The 12,077-nt window shown below is 42.1% G+C and overlaps 1 protein-coding gene across 1 annotated transcript in view; it reads right to left on the bottom strand.

Moving 5' to 3' along the window:
* Positions 1-10,312, bottom strand: part of RBPMS2 (RNA binding protein, mRNA processing factor 2) — a 28,898-nt gene extending 18,586 nt beyond the window's left edge. The window contains exon 1 of the mRNA XM_056572620.1: positions 9,404-10,312. Within this exon, the coding sequence (XP_056428595.1) occupies positions 9,404-9,454 (51 nt within the window). The 5' untranslated portion in view covers positions 9,455-10,312. The remainder of the gene's footprint in view (positions 1-9,403) is intronic.
* Between the last annotated feature and the right edge of the window lie 1,765 nt (positions 10,313-12,077).

The following is a 12,077-nucleotide window of genomic DNA, read 5'->3' as shown; positions in this document are numbered from 1 at the left end:
GTATCTGTACGCCCGTGAGAATTTGTCCCCGCCATGTGCTAGGTGGGGACCGGACCAGGGTGACTGCTGATCAGCAGGCACCCCATGCAAATGCCCAAGTAGTCCTGAGACGACAACCCCCTCTCTATGTCAGTGGCGATTCTGGTCTCTAAACTGTAGCCCTCCAGATGTTGCAAAACTACAAATCCCAGCATGCCCAAACAGCAAACCACTGTCTTGGCATGCTGGGAGTTGTTGTGCATCTCCCAGCATGTCCTTTGGCGATCAAAGTATTGGAAAATACTGAGTTAACAGAACCTAACTGAAGGTTTTCCAACCAGTGTGCCTCCAGCTGTAGCAAAAGTACAACTCCCAGCATGCATGGTCTGCCATTACATGCTGGGAGTTGTAGCTTTGAAACAGCTGGAGGTTTGCCCCCCCCCCCCCCCCCCATGTGAATGTAGAGGGTACACACGGGCAGGTTTACAGAGAGTTTCCGGCTTCAAGTTTGAGCTGTGGCAAATCTTTCACCACAGCGCAAGCTCCTAGCGGGAAACTCACATTAAACCTCTGCTGTGTGAATGTACCCTAAAAAACCACATCAAAAAAAAAAATAGGGCAAAACACTACATATACACCCCCTTACACTGTCCCCCTCCCCCCACCAATAAAAATGAACGTATTGTATGATAGCGTTTCCAAAATGGAGCCTCCAGCTGTTGCAAAACAACTCCCAGCATTTCTGGACAGCCACCGACTGTCCAGGCATGATGGGAGTTTAGCAACAGCTGTATGCACCCTGTTTGGAAATCACTGGCGTAGAATACCCCTATGTAATCCCTAATTTAGTCCTCAAATGCGCATTGCGCCCTCACTTTGGAGCCCTGTCGTATTTCAAGTAAACAGTTTAGGGCCACATATGGGGTATTTACCCACTAATAAACTTTTACATTAACAGGCTGGTGTTGCCCCACACGTTATTTTCACAAGCAGTAAAATAAATGTGTAACGCAATTTCTCCTGAGTACAAAAATACCCCATATGTGGGCATTAAACACTCTGCGGATGCACAAGGCTCAGGAGTGAGAGCGCACTATGTACATTTGAGGCCTAAATTGGTGATTTGCACAGGGGGTGGCCGATTTTACAGCGGTTCTGACAAAAAAAAAAAAAAAAACGTGACCCCATTTTGGAAATTACACCCCTCACGGAACATAAGGGGTATAGTGAGCCTTAACACTCCACAGGTGTTAGAAGAATTTTCATTAAAGTTGGATGGGAAAATGAAAAATTCACTAAAATGCAGGAGTTACCCTAAATTTTTCATTTTCACAAGGGAAATAGGCAAAAAGCCCCCCCAAAATTAGTAACCCCATTTCTTCTGAGTAAGAACATACCCCATATGTGGATGTAAAGTGCTCTGCGGGCAAACTACAATGCTGAGAAGAGAAGGAGTGGCATTGGGCTTTTGAAGAGAAAATGTGTCTGGAATTGAAGACCATGGAATTAAAAAGCCCCCATAGTGCCTCAACAATTGACCCCCACATGTTACCCCATTTTAGAAACTACACCCCTCATGTAATGTAATAAGGGGTACAGTGGTCCATGAAAATCAAGAGTGTAATTTCTAGAGATTAGCGAACTTACAGTAAATGATTCCTCACAAACTTTTCGGCTCGGCGGTTGCTGTCTTTTCCTGCATAAATTAGTTCAGCTTTCCGGTGCTCTGGAAAAGGTGGATACAGTCCTAGGAAAGAGTCTCTTCGGACTGTATCCACCTTTTCCAGCCCACCGGAAAGCTGAACTAATTTATGCAGGAAAGGGCATCAACTGCCGAGCCGAGAAGTTCGTGACGAATCGAATTTACTGTAAGTTCGCTCGTCTAGTAATTTCTCATTTGCACAGCCCACTGTTCCAAAGATCTGTCAAACACTAGTGGGGTGCAAATACTCACTGCACCCCTTATTAAATTCTGTGGGGGGGGGTTCCAAAATGGGAGTGTCCACTGTTCTGGCACCACAAGGGACTTCGTTAATGCACATGGCCATTGACTTTCATTCCAAATAAATTCTGTCCAAAAGCTCAATGGTGCTCTTCTGAGCATTGTAGTGCACCAGCAGAGCACTTGACATCCACAAATGGGGCATTTCCATACTCAAGAAATGGGGTTATAAGTTTTCAGGGTCATTTTCTCCCATTACCCCTTGTAAAAATGTAAAATTTGGGGAAAACCATCATTTTAGTGAAAATTTCATTTACACATCAGACTTTAACGAAAAGTTGTCAAACACCTGTGGGGTGTTAAGGCTCACGGGACCCCTTGTTATGTGCTTTGAGGGGTGCAGTTTCCCAAATGGTATGTTGTGGGGGGGGGGGTTCTGCTGTTTTGGCACCATAGGGGCTTCCTAAATGTGACATGCCCCAAAAAACCATTTCAGCAAAATTCACTCCAAAATCCCATTGATGCTCCTTCCCTGCTGAGCCCTCTACTGCACCTGCCAAACACTTACGAGAGAAATTGGGTTACAAATTTTAGGAGGCTTTTTTCTCATATTACCCCTTGTAAGAATTCAAAAACTGTCTACAAGAACATGAGAGTAAAAATAGAAGAAGATTTTGAATTCTCCTATTCCTGTGAAACACCTAAAGGGTTAACACTTACTGAATGTAATTTTAACTACTTTGGAGGGATGCAATTTATTATAATGGGGTCATTTGTGGGGCATTTCTAATATGAAGGCCCTTCAAGTCCACTTCAAAACTGAACTGGTCCCTGAAAAATTCCAATTTAGAAAATTGGAAAATTGCTGCTGAACTTTGAGGCCTTCCGAGTGTAAAAACATGTCAACTTTGATACAAACATAAGACATTGTATTTGTGAAATATATCATTTATTTGGAATGTCTATTTACCTAACAAGCATAGAGCTTCAAAGTTAGGAAAATGCTAAATTTTATTTGATCAAATTTGATTCCCCCCAAGTAGTGACGCAAGTATGGACAAAAATTTACCACTTAAAGTAAAATGTCAAAAAAAAATCTCGGAATCAGAATGAAAAGTAAAAGCATCCCAGTGTTATTAATGCTTAACCCCTTAAGGACGCAGGACGTAAATGCACGTCCTGGTGAGGTGGTACTTAACGCACCAGGACGTACATTTACGTCCTATGCATAACCGTGGGCATCGGAGCGATGCCCGTGTCATGCGCGGCTGATCCTGGCTGCTGATCGCAGCCAGGGACCCGCCGGCAATGGCCGACACCCGCGATCTCGTGGGCGTCCGCCATTAACCCCTCAGGTGCCGGGATCAATACAGATCGCGATTTGAATGAATGATCGGATCGCTCGCAGCGCTGCTGCGGGGATCCGATCATTCATAACGCCGCACGGAGGTCCCCTCTCCTGCCTCCGTCCGGCTCCCGGCGTCTCCTGCTCTGGTCTGAGATCGAGCAGAAGATGACCGATAGAACAGATCAGTATTATGTCCTATACATAGAACAGATCAGTATTAGCAATCATGGTATTGCTATGAATAGTCCCCTATGGGGACTATTCAAGTGTAAAAAAAAAAAAAAATGTAAAAAAATGTCAAAGTAAAAGTAAAAAAAAAAGTGAAAAATCCCCTCCCCCAATAAGTAAAACGTCCTTTTTTTTCCTATTTTACCCCCAAAAAGCGTAAAATTTTTTTTTATAGACATTTGGTATCGCCGCGTGCGTAAATGTCCAAACTATTAAAATAAAATGTTAATGATCCCGTACGGTGAACGGCGTGAACGAGAAAAAAAAAAGTCCAAAATTCCTACTTTTGTAATACATTTTATTTAAAAAAAAAAATTATAAAAAATTAAAAAAGTTTTTCATATGCAAATGTGGTATCAAAAATAAGTACAGATCATGGCGCAAAAAATGAGCCCCCATACTGCCGCTTATACGGAAAAATAAAAAAGTTAGAGGTCATCAAAATAAAGGGATTATAAAAGTACTAAATTGGTTAAAAAGTTTGTGATTTTTTTTTTTTTAAGCGCAACAATAATATAAAAGTATGTAATTATGGGTATCATTTTAATCGTACTGACCCTCAGAATAAAGAACACACGTCATTTTTACCATAAATTGTACGGCGTGAAAACGAAACCTTTCAAAATTAGCAAAATTGCGTTTTTCATTTTAATTTCCCCACAAAAATAGTGTTTTTTGGTTGTGCCATACATTTTATGATATAATGAGTGTCGTCATTACAAAGGACAACTGGTCGCGCAAAAAACAAGCCCTCATACTAGTCTGTGGATGAAAATATAATAGAGTTATGATTTTTAGAAGGCGAGGAGGAAAAAATGAAAACGTAAAAATTTAATTGTCTGAGTCCTTAAGGCCAAAATGGGCTGAGTCCTTAAGGGGTTAAAGTGACTGGTCAGAATTGCAAAAAAATGCTCTGGTCCTTAAGGGGTTAAAGCAAGTTTGCTAAGGTTATGCTCACCTGGCAGAATTTCTGCACATAATTCTGCGTGAGTTTATAGCCATTTCACTTTGGACTTTCTGCAGCGGAAATTCTGCTAAGTGAATGGGACAGCGGGATCCCATTGAAGTGTATTGGCTATAAATCCATGCAGAAATGTTGCTGTGTGAACAAGGTCTAAGTTTACCCACTTTATACAAAGCAAATTTTGCAGTGTATGTTGGCAGGCCAGCAGAATGGGAATCAGACAACCCAACATGCTCATATCAGAGCATATGCTGATTGTTCATAGTTTTTTTTTCCCACCCCTCTTTTTAAACACATCCCAAGCTATGTAGTTCATTGTTCAGACTTTTCATATTTTGTGTGTTGTAAACCACATTTGGAACTAGTCACAAGGAAGTTTTAGGTACAAAGCTAGTTCCCAAAAAGTTTACAAATAATGATCAAACTGAGTATAACTGCAAGATACAGAACTATGTCAGCCCACTAACAATCCAGTTAAGACCACAGACAGATTTAAGACTGGGAAATGATGTTACTCCACATGCGGTTTACATCATAGCAGGAGGAGACTACTGTGATCAGGGTATGGATTTGCCAGAAGTCCTATAGACTTGTATGGTATTTCAGGCAAATTTGTACATGTAAACATGCCTAAAATACATTTAAATTTCCAAGAAAAAAAACTTAACACTTAGGCTGGGTTCACACACAGCAGTAGTGTTCCACAAATTATGTGGTTTTGCAATGCAGAATTTGACCTGTTTTTATGGGGAGGGGGGGGGGGAGCGTAAACAGTATGAAAAATGTTGATTTGAATTTGAAAAATTCTAGTTTGCTGTAAGCTAGGAGGGAAGGGACACAAGCTAAAATCATTAATATCCACATACCTTTTGTACCTTAGTACAGTATGTGAGGGACCAGATACGACATTGGTATACCAATCTGGAACCTATTAAGATTACACTACATCCAAGCACAGAAGAAATGCTTTCCATTTCACTTAACTATTCTAAGGAAATGTGAAACTATGTTGTGCAATATTTTTCTATAGCCGATAGGATTTGAGTAGAGATGAGTGAAGTTAGTGATTCGATTCGTCACGAACCTTGCAGCTCAGCAGTTGCTGTCTTTAGCCTGCATATACTAGTTCAGCTTTCAGGTGCTCTGGTGGGCTGGAAGAGGTGGATACAGTCCTAGGAGAGAGTCTCCAGCCCACCGGAACACCTGAAAGCTGAACTCATTTACGCAGGATAAAGTCAGCAAACGCTGAGCCGAGAAGTTCCAGATGATATCGAATCACTAACTTCCCTCTTTAAAATTTATGAGGGTAGTAAAAGTGTTAAAAGAGTTAAAGAAAATTAAAAATATTCATTCGCACTCATAAGATTCAAAGAACTGTAGGAGTAGTTAAAGAGGAAGCAAAAAAAATTTGAACTTTTAGATACAGAGCCGTCTTTCAATAAAAAAATTGAAAAATTAATAAATAAAACACCCCACTGTAGAGCTCCCTTCAAACAGTCAATGGAAGTTAAAAAGGAGAAGATTCACCCACATTGACAAAACTCCCTTTTACAGAAAAATTTGGGATGAGTGCAGTTAGGGCTACACAACTCAAATGACATTCTGTAATAAATGTTACCATTGAACATACATTTGTTTCCATTCCCAACAGAAAGTTCAGGGCCTCTATTTTGATGTCAATAGCTCAATCATCATATCTAAGTGCAGTATGACTATGTGCATGTGTCAGGATTGTTTATAATGGCTGAACACTTGACATAAACAATGAAAAGACTTTGCATCTTGAAGCAACTGTTACCCTAAGACAATACTACCTGGTTATTTGACACTACAAATTTTTACTTCCCACATCAATTGGTCAAACTGAAGTGCACAATTGCTGTTGGTCTTTAAGACCTGATGAACATAACTAGAGATGAGCGAACTTACAGTAAATTCGATTTGTCACAAACTTCTCGGCAGTTGATGACTTTTCCTGCATAAATTAGTTCAGCTTTCAGGTGCTCCCGTGGGCTGGAAAAGGTGGATACATTCCTAGGAAAGAGTCTCCTAGGACTTTATCCACCTTTTCCAGCCCACGGGAGCACCTGAAAGCTGAACTAATTTATGCAGGATAAGTCATCAACTGCCGAGCCGAGAAGTTCGTGACAAATCGAATTTACTGTAAGTTCGCTCATCTCTAAACATAACCAATGTCTGTATAGTTACAGAGCCTTTATAGTTAAACTGAGTACTACGGCTAGATCAGTGTTTCCCAATCAGGGTGCCTCCAGACGTTGCAAAACTACAACTCCCAGCATGCTGGGAGTTGTAGTTTTGCAACATCTGGAGGCACCCTGGTTGGGAAACACTGGGCTAGATCACAATGGAACCAGCCATGCTACATGAGTCCAAGAAAGCTACCAGTCACAGGAAAGATCACACACTCCCCAAAAGTTATCCCAATAGCTGCACAAGACACTGCAAGAACAGACGGATTATTCCCACATATACGACCAATGATAATTCACTACATCTGGGTTTCAAGGGAATATTTGGGTTTAACAGAAGGTACATCTAGTTAAGAACTGGACAAAGGAGCGGTCTTAGGCCCCACTTACCCTGCATTTTCTTGTTATGATGAACATACTACTGCAGACCATTTTGTAATGCATAAATGTATACCGTTTATTGGCACACATTACACAGCTATCTGTACTTTTTAATTTAGCAGAATCCAAAAGTGCAGCATTCTGCCATTTTTGGGATTCTGCAAACAGTGTATATTTTAATATTACAGAAATGGAAAAAAAAAAAAAAAAAAAAAAAAAGGGACAGGCCTCATCCGGGATTAGGAAGACATGGTGTTTTCTTCCCAAACAAAAATCCTACCACTCTTGTCCTCAGGTTGTGTGTGGTACTGCAGTTCCATTCCACTGAAGCCAACGTAGCTAAGTGTTTAATACCCCACACACACACACGTTGAAGACAAGTGTGGTTCACATTTGGAAAGACTAATGCTGGATAACCCCTTTAAGCGCCGAATCAAAGCAGCAAGACACATTGTCTGAAGAGCACATGGCAAGATCGACTTCATGGTCCATAAGGCTATGTTCACATGTACATCCTTTCGCAGGTGCAAAATAGAGCTGCCTGATGCCTTGGACCAGTGTTTCCCCAAGCACGGTCCTCAAGTACCCCCAGCAGGTCATGTTTTCAGGATTTCCTTAGTCTTTCACAGGTGATATTATAGTCAGTGAATCAATCACCACAGTTATATCACCTGTGAAAGACTAAAGAAATCCTGAAAACATGACCTGTTGGGGGTACTTGAGGACCGCGCTTGAGAAACAACGCCTTAGATGGCCAACATGCACACTTGTGTGGCTGTGCTGCTTTGCCATGGATTTTTGATGTAACCGGTTAGACTCCTAATGGAACCTCCGATTCGTACATGCAATTCTTAGGCAGGTTAAGATGCAGAATGCTGGCTACAGACAGTATTCAGAGCTTGGACTTTCCACGTGACTAATCGTACCAACAAAGATACCTCAAAATAGAACCAAAATGATATTTGAACGCCATTGTGGGTGCAAGGCCAGTTGCTTTTGCCAATATAGCCAAGATGTGCAAGGTGTGTATCATTAAGTAGACCTTTGTCTCACCAAACCTATACAACAGTCAAGTCCAAATATACATCATAATGGAAGATGTTGTCTGTGCATTTCAACTTTACATTAAAGCCTTAGAATAGCCCCATATTTATATAACGCATACTTCTGTATGAGCAAGCGTCTTCAGTTGATAGAAGCCATTACAGAAGTGCAGGAATGTAACAAAAAAAAAAAGTACACATCCTCCTTTTCATAATATTTAATGTTTAAAAGACAAGAAAGTGTAAACACTTCAACATTTCAGTACAAGTTTAGCTGGCACCATCAATATCCACTTTTTCATCAGACAACTAAACTCCAGTAACACATACAAGGAGGTCATCTAGAGGTATGGTTTACTTCACTAGTGACAGGATAGGAACCGGCCTGGTGAGAAGGACAACGCAAAATATTTACCAGTGACATTAGGTAAAACTAGCAAGCGGTGGAGCACAGTTTACACCAGTGTTTCCCCAACCAGTGGGCCTTCAGCTGTTGCAAAACTACAACTTCCAGCATTCTGAGATGTTGTAGTTTTTCAACAGCTGGAGGTACACCGGTTTACAGAGCGCTAAGCTACAAAAAGTGATCAAGTTCCCAGCAGTCTTTACACTGCCACAGCACACCAGTGCTTCCCAACCAGGGTGCCTCCAGCTGTTGCAAAGTTACAACTCCCAGCATTCTGAGGAGTAGTAGTTCTGCAACAGCTGGAGGCACACTGGTTTACAGAGCACTAAGCTACAAAAAAGTGAAGTTCCCAGTCTTTACACTGCCACAGCACTAACCTAACCCATCACAGTACACCAGTGTTTCCCAACCAGGGTGCCTCCAGCATTTTGCAAAACTACATCTCCCAGCATGCCTGGACAGCCTTCGGCTGTCCAAGCATGCTGGGAGTTGTAGTTTTGCAAAATGCTGGAGGCACCCTGGTTGGGAAACACTGATGTATACAAAAGCATAATTCATTTTTAGCTGTAACCAAGATAAAATAGGCACACACTAATTTATAATATATATATATATATATATATATATATATATATATATATATATATATATATATATATATATATATATATATATATATATATATATATATATATATATATATATATACACACACACACACACACACACACACGGTACAAAATTACAAGATGATATTACTAAAAGTCAAAGGAGAAAGTCTTCAAAGAGACCTTAAAGTGAACTTGAAAGGCAGAAAGAGCATTAAAGATTTTACAATGGGAGAACCAAACAACTTAAAGAATGGGAAGGTAGAATGAAGCAGCCGCCAGCTTAGTACTCACCTCTTCTTCTATGTTGTTGTTGTGTTCAGTGTCAGGCTTTAGAGTACTCATGGTGTATAGACCAACAGCTGATTCCTCGGCAGAGTCCACGGCTGCAAATGGTGGGTTCCCCTGTTACACTAGAGATTGTGCCCCTGCTTTCCCCTGTGCTGCAGAACTTGTGGTGACTGGAGCCTAAAGTTGGAAGAGCTTGTGCCCAACTCCCGGGAAGTAGAAGTTTGATGTGGTGTGTGGGTGCCCGGTGCTGGTGATGCGCTATGTAGGCAGTGGGAGAGGTGTATCTGTGAGTGCTTAGGTGGGAGAGTGCAGGAGAGTTGTGGAGGGAGGACTGCTCTTTATACCACCCCTTCCTGAAGAGAAAGCTTAATTAAGGAGGGGGAGTGAGGCGCAGGACAGGCATGGAGGCTCATCAATTAGGAGGAGAGGCTGGGAGGGAGGCTGTGCCGGGTGATGCTACGAGTGGGATCAGCTGCTTGTCCTCCTCCCTCACTATCATGGGAGAACAAACAGCGAATCCTGTCCTCATGACCAAACGCTGGGCCTCTCTCTCTCTCTCTCTCTTTTTTTTTTTTTCTCGCGAAAACAAAGAAAGGAAAAACTTTAAGAAAAGTTTGATAAACTCGCGCTGTAGAGATGTCAGTGGTGAAAAACGGGACCAACGCAGCTCCAGAGGGACGGACTGACTGACTTCCCCCAAAAAAATCACCTCAGGACTTGGCCATATGTATGAAGAAATAAAGGAGCCCTAACGGGCTAAGTCCTGAGGTGATGTCACTGGGGAAGTCAGTCAGTCCTGAGGTGATGTCACTGGGGAAGTCAGTCAGTCCTGAGGTGATGTCACTGGGGAAGTCAGTCAGTCCTGAGGTGATGTCACTGGGGAAGTCAGTCCTGAGGTGATGTCACTGGGGAAGTCAGTCCTGAGGTGATGTCACTGGGGAAGTCAGTCCTGAGGTGATGTCACTGTGGAATTCAGTCAGTCCTGAGGTGATGTCACTGGGGAAGTCAGTCAGTCCTGAGGTGATGTCACTGGGGAAGTCAGTCAGTCATGGCGAGCTGCTGTGAGTGAAGCTGTGCAAGGCACTGCCTCATGACCTCACTGGAAATGAATGACTCTAAGGGTGCATTCACACCATGTTATTGCAATACAGTTCCCGTGTACGTTTTCAATGTGAAAACCGTATGGAACCGTATTGAAAACCATATGCATTGACTCTCCATTGAATGCCGTATGCCAAAAGATGCACCAGGTTATGTCCGTTTTGCATCCGGTACGGTGTTGTCAGGTTTTTTTTCCCGTACCAAAAACCGTAGTCTACCACCGTTTTTGGTCCGGGTGAAAAACTGTATTAAACTGTATATGTTTTTTTTTTAACATGGTAGCCAATGGGAACCATAAACAACCGTATGTGCATACGGTTCCCATTTTCACCATATGTTTTTTGACTTTGCACAGTTTTTTTCTTGGAATTTCAATCAAACAAGTGAAACTTTATTCAAAATGGAGTGAAAAGTTAAAAACTTATACTTTTTTTCTTAAAAAACTGATGCAATCGGACATCATTTTTCAAACCGTATATGGTTTTTAACTGTATAAGGGTTGAAATTTGTACACACGTTTTGATACAGTTTAGTCAGATTTTGAGAGATCCGTTTTTCATCAAAAACCTGATACGGGAACTGTATTGCAAAAACGTGGTGTGAATGCACCCTAAGGCTAGGTTCATACTGCGGAATTCCAAGTGCGGACAGCTGACTGAATCAGTCGACGCTACGACCGCGCAGACATTGCAGTCCCCAATAGACTGCAATGTGTTACGCGAGTATTTCTGCCTGACGAATGAACAACACCATTTTTCAGTTGGAAATTTAAGGGTGCATTCCCACGTGGCGTATTTTGCTGCGTATTTGCTGCGTATTTGGTGCTGCGTATTTTCCTACCCATTGACTTCAACAGGGAAAATAAAATATGCAGCAGCAAATACGCCGTGTGGGAACGTACCCTTAAAGCGGATTTTCCGTTCACAAATTCCACTTCAAAAATTCCGAAGGGTACATTCACACTGCAGAAATCCCATGGAATTTCGCAAGTAGAATTCCGCGCAGTGAACAGTACCATCAGTGTGAATGGGTCTCCCGCGAGGCCCGTTCACACTGCAGTATTTCAGCGGCGGACAATTCCACCACTGAAATTGTTCCACGCAAAGAAGAAACATGTTCATTCTTTGTGCGGAATTCCGCGAGTACTGCATAGCCGTCAATGGTGATGGCGCAGTGCCCCGAGGTCCTACCGCCGAAGTACTGGTGCGAGCGGAGTTTCCGCAGTGTGAACATACCCGAAGTGTGAATTTGTGAACGGAAAACCAAATCACTATATTATACATTTTAATAAGCAGAATTTCTGCCTGCATTTTCAAAGCGGAAGTGCAGGTGGAAATTCCATAGTGTGAACCTAGCCTTAGGGTACATTCACACTGCAGAATTCTGTCTGGCGGCGGCCGCCGAAAATACTTTGGCGGCAGGACCGTGACGGCTATTCAGAGCTCGGGGAATTCCGCACAAAGAATGAACATGTTCATTCTCTGTGCAGAATAATTTCAGCGTCGGAATCGTCCGCTGCTGAAATTCCTGAAAGTGAAAGGGTCTCGCGGAAACCTATTCACACTGATGGTAATGT

The sequence above is a fragment of the Hyla sarda genome, chromosome 4 (genome assembly GCF_029499605.1).
Source record: "Hyla sarda isolate aHylSar1 chromosome 4, aHylSar1.hap1, whole genome shotgun sequence".
Lineage (NCBI taxonomy): Eukaryota > Metazoa > Chordata > Amphibia > Anura > Hylidae > Hyla > Hyla sarda.
Note: the sequence above shows the minus strand (reverse complement) of the source record. Positions and strands in the feature narration are given on the sequence as shown.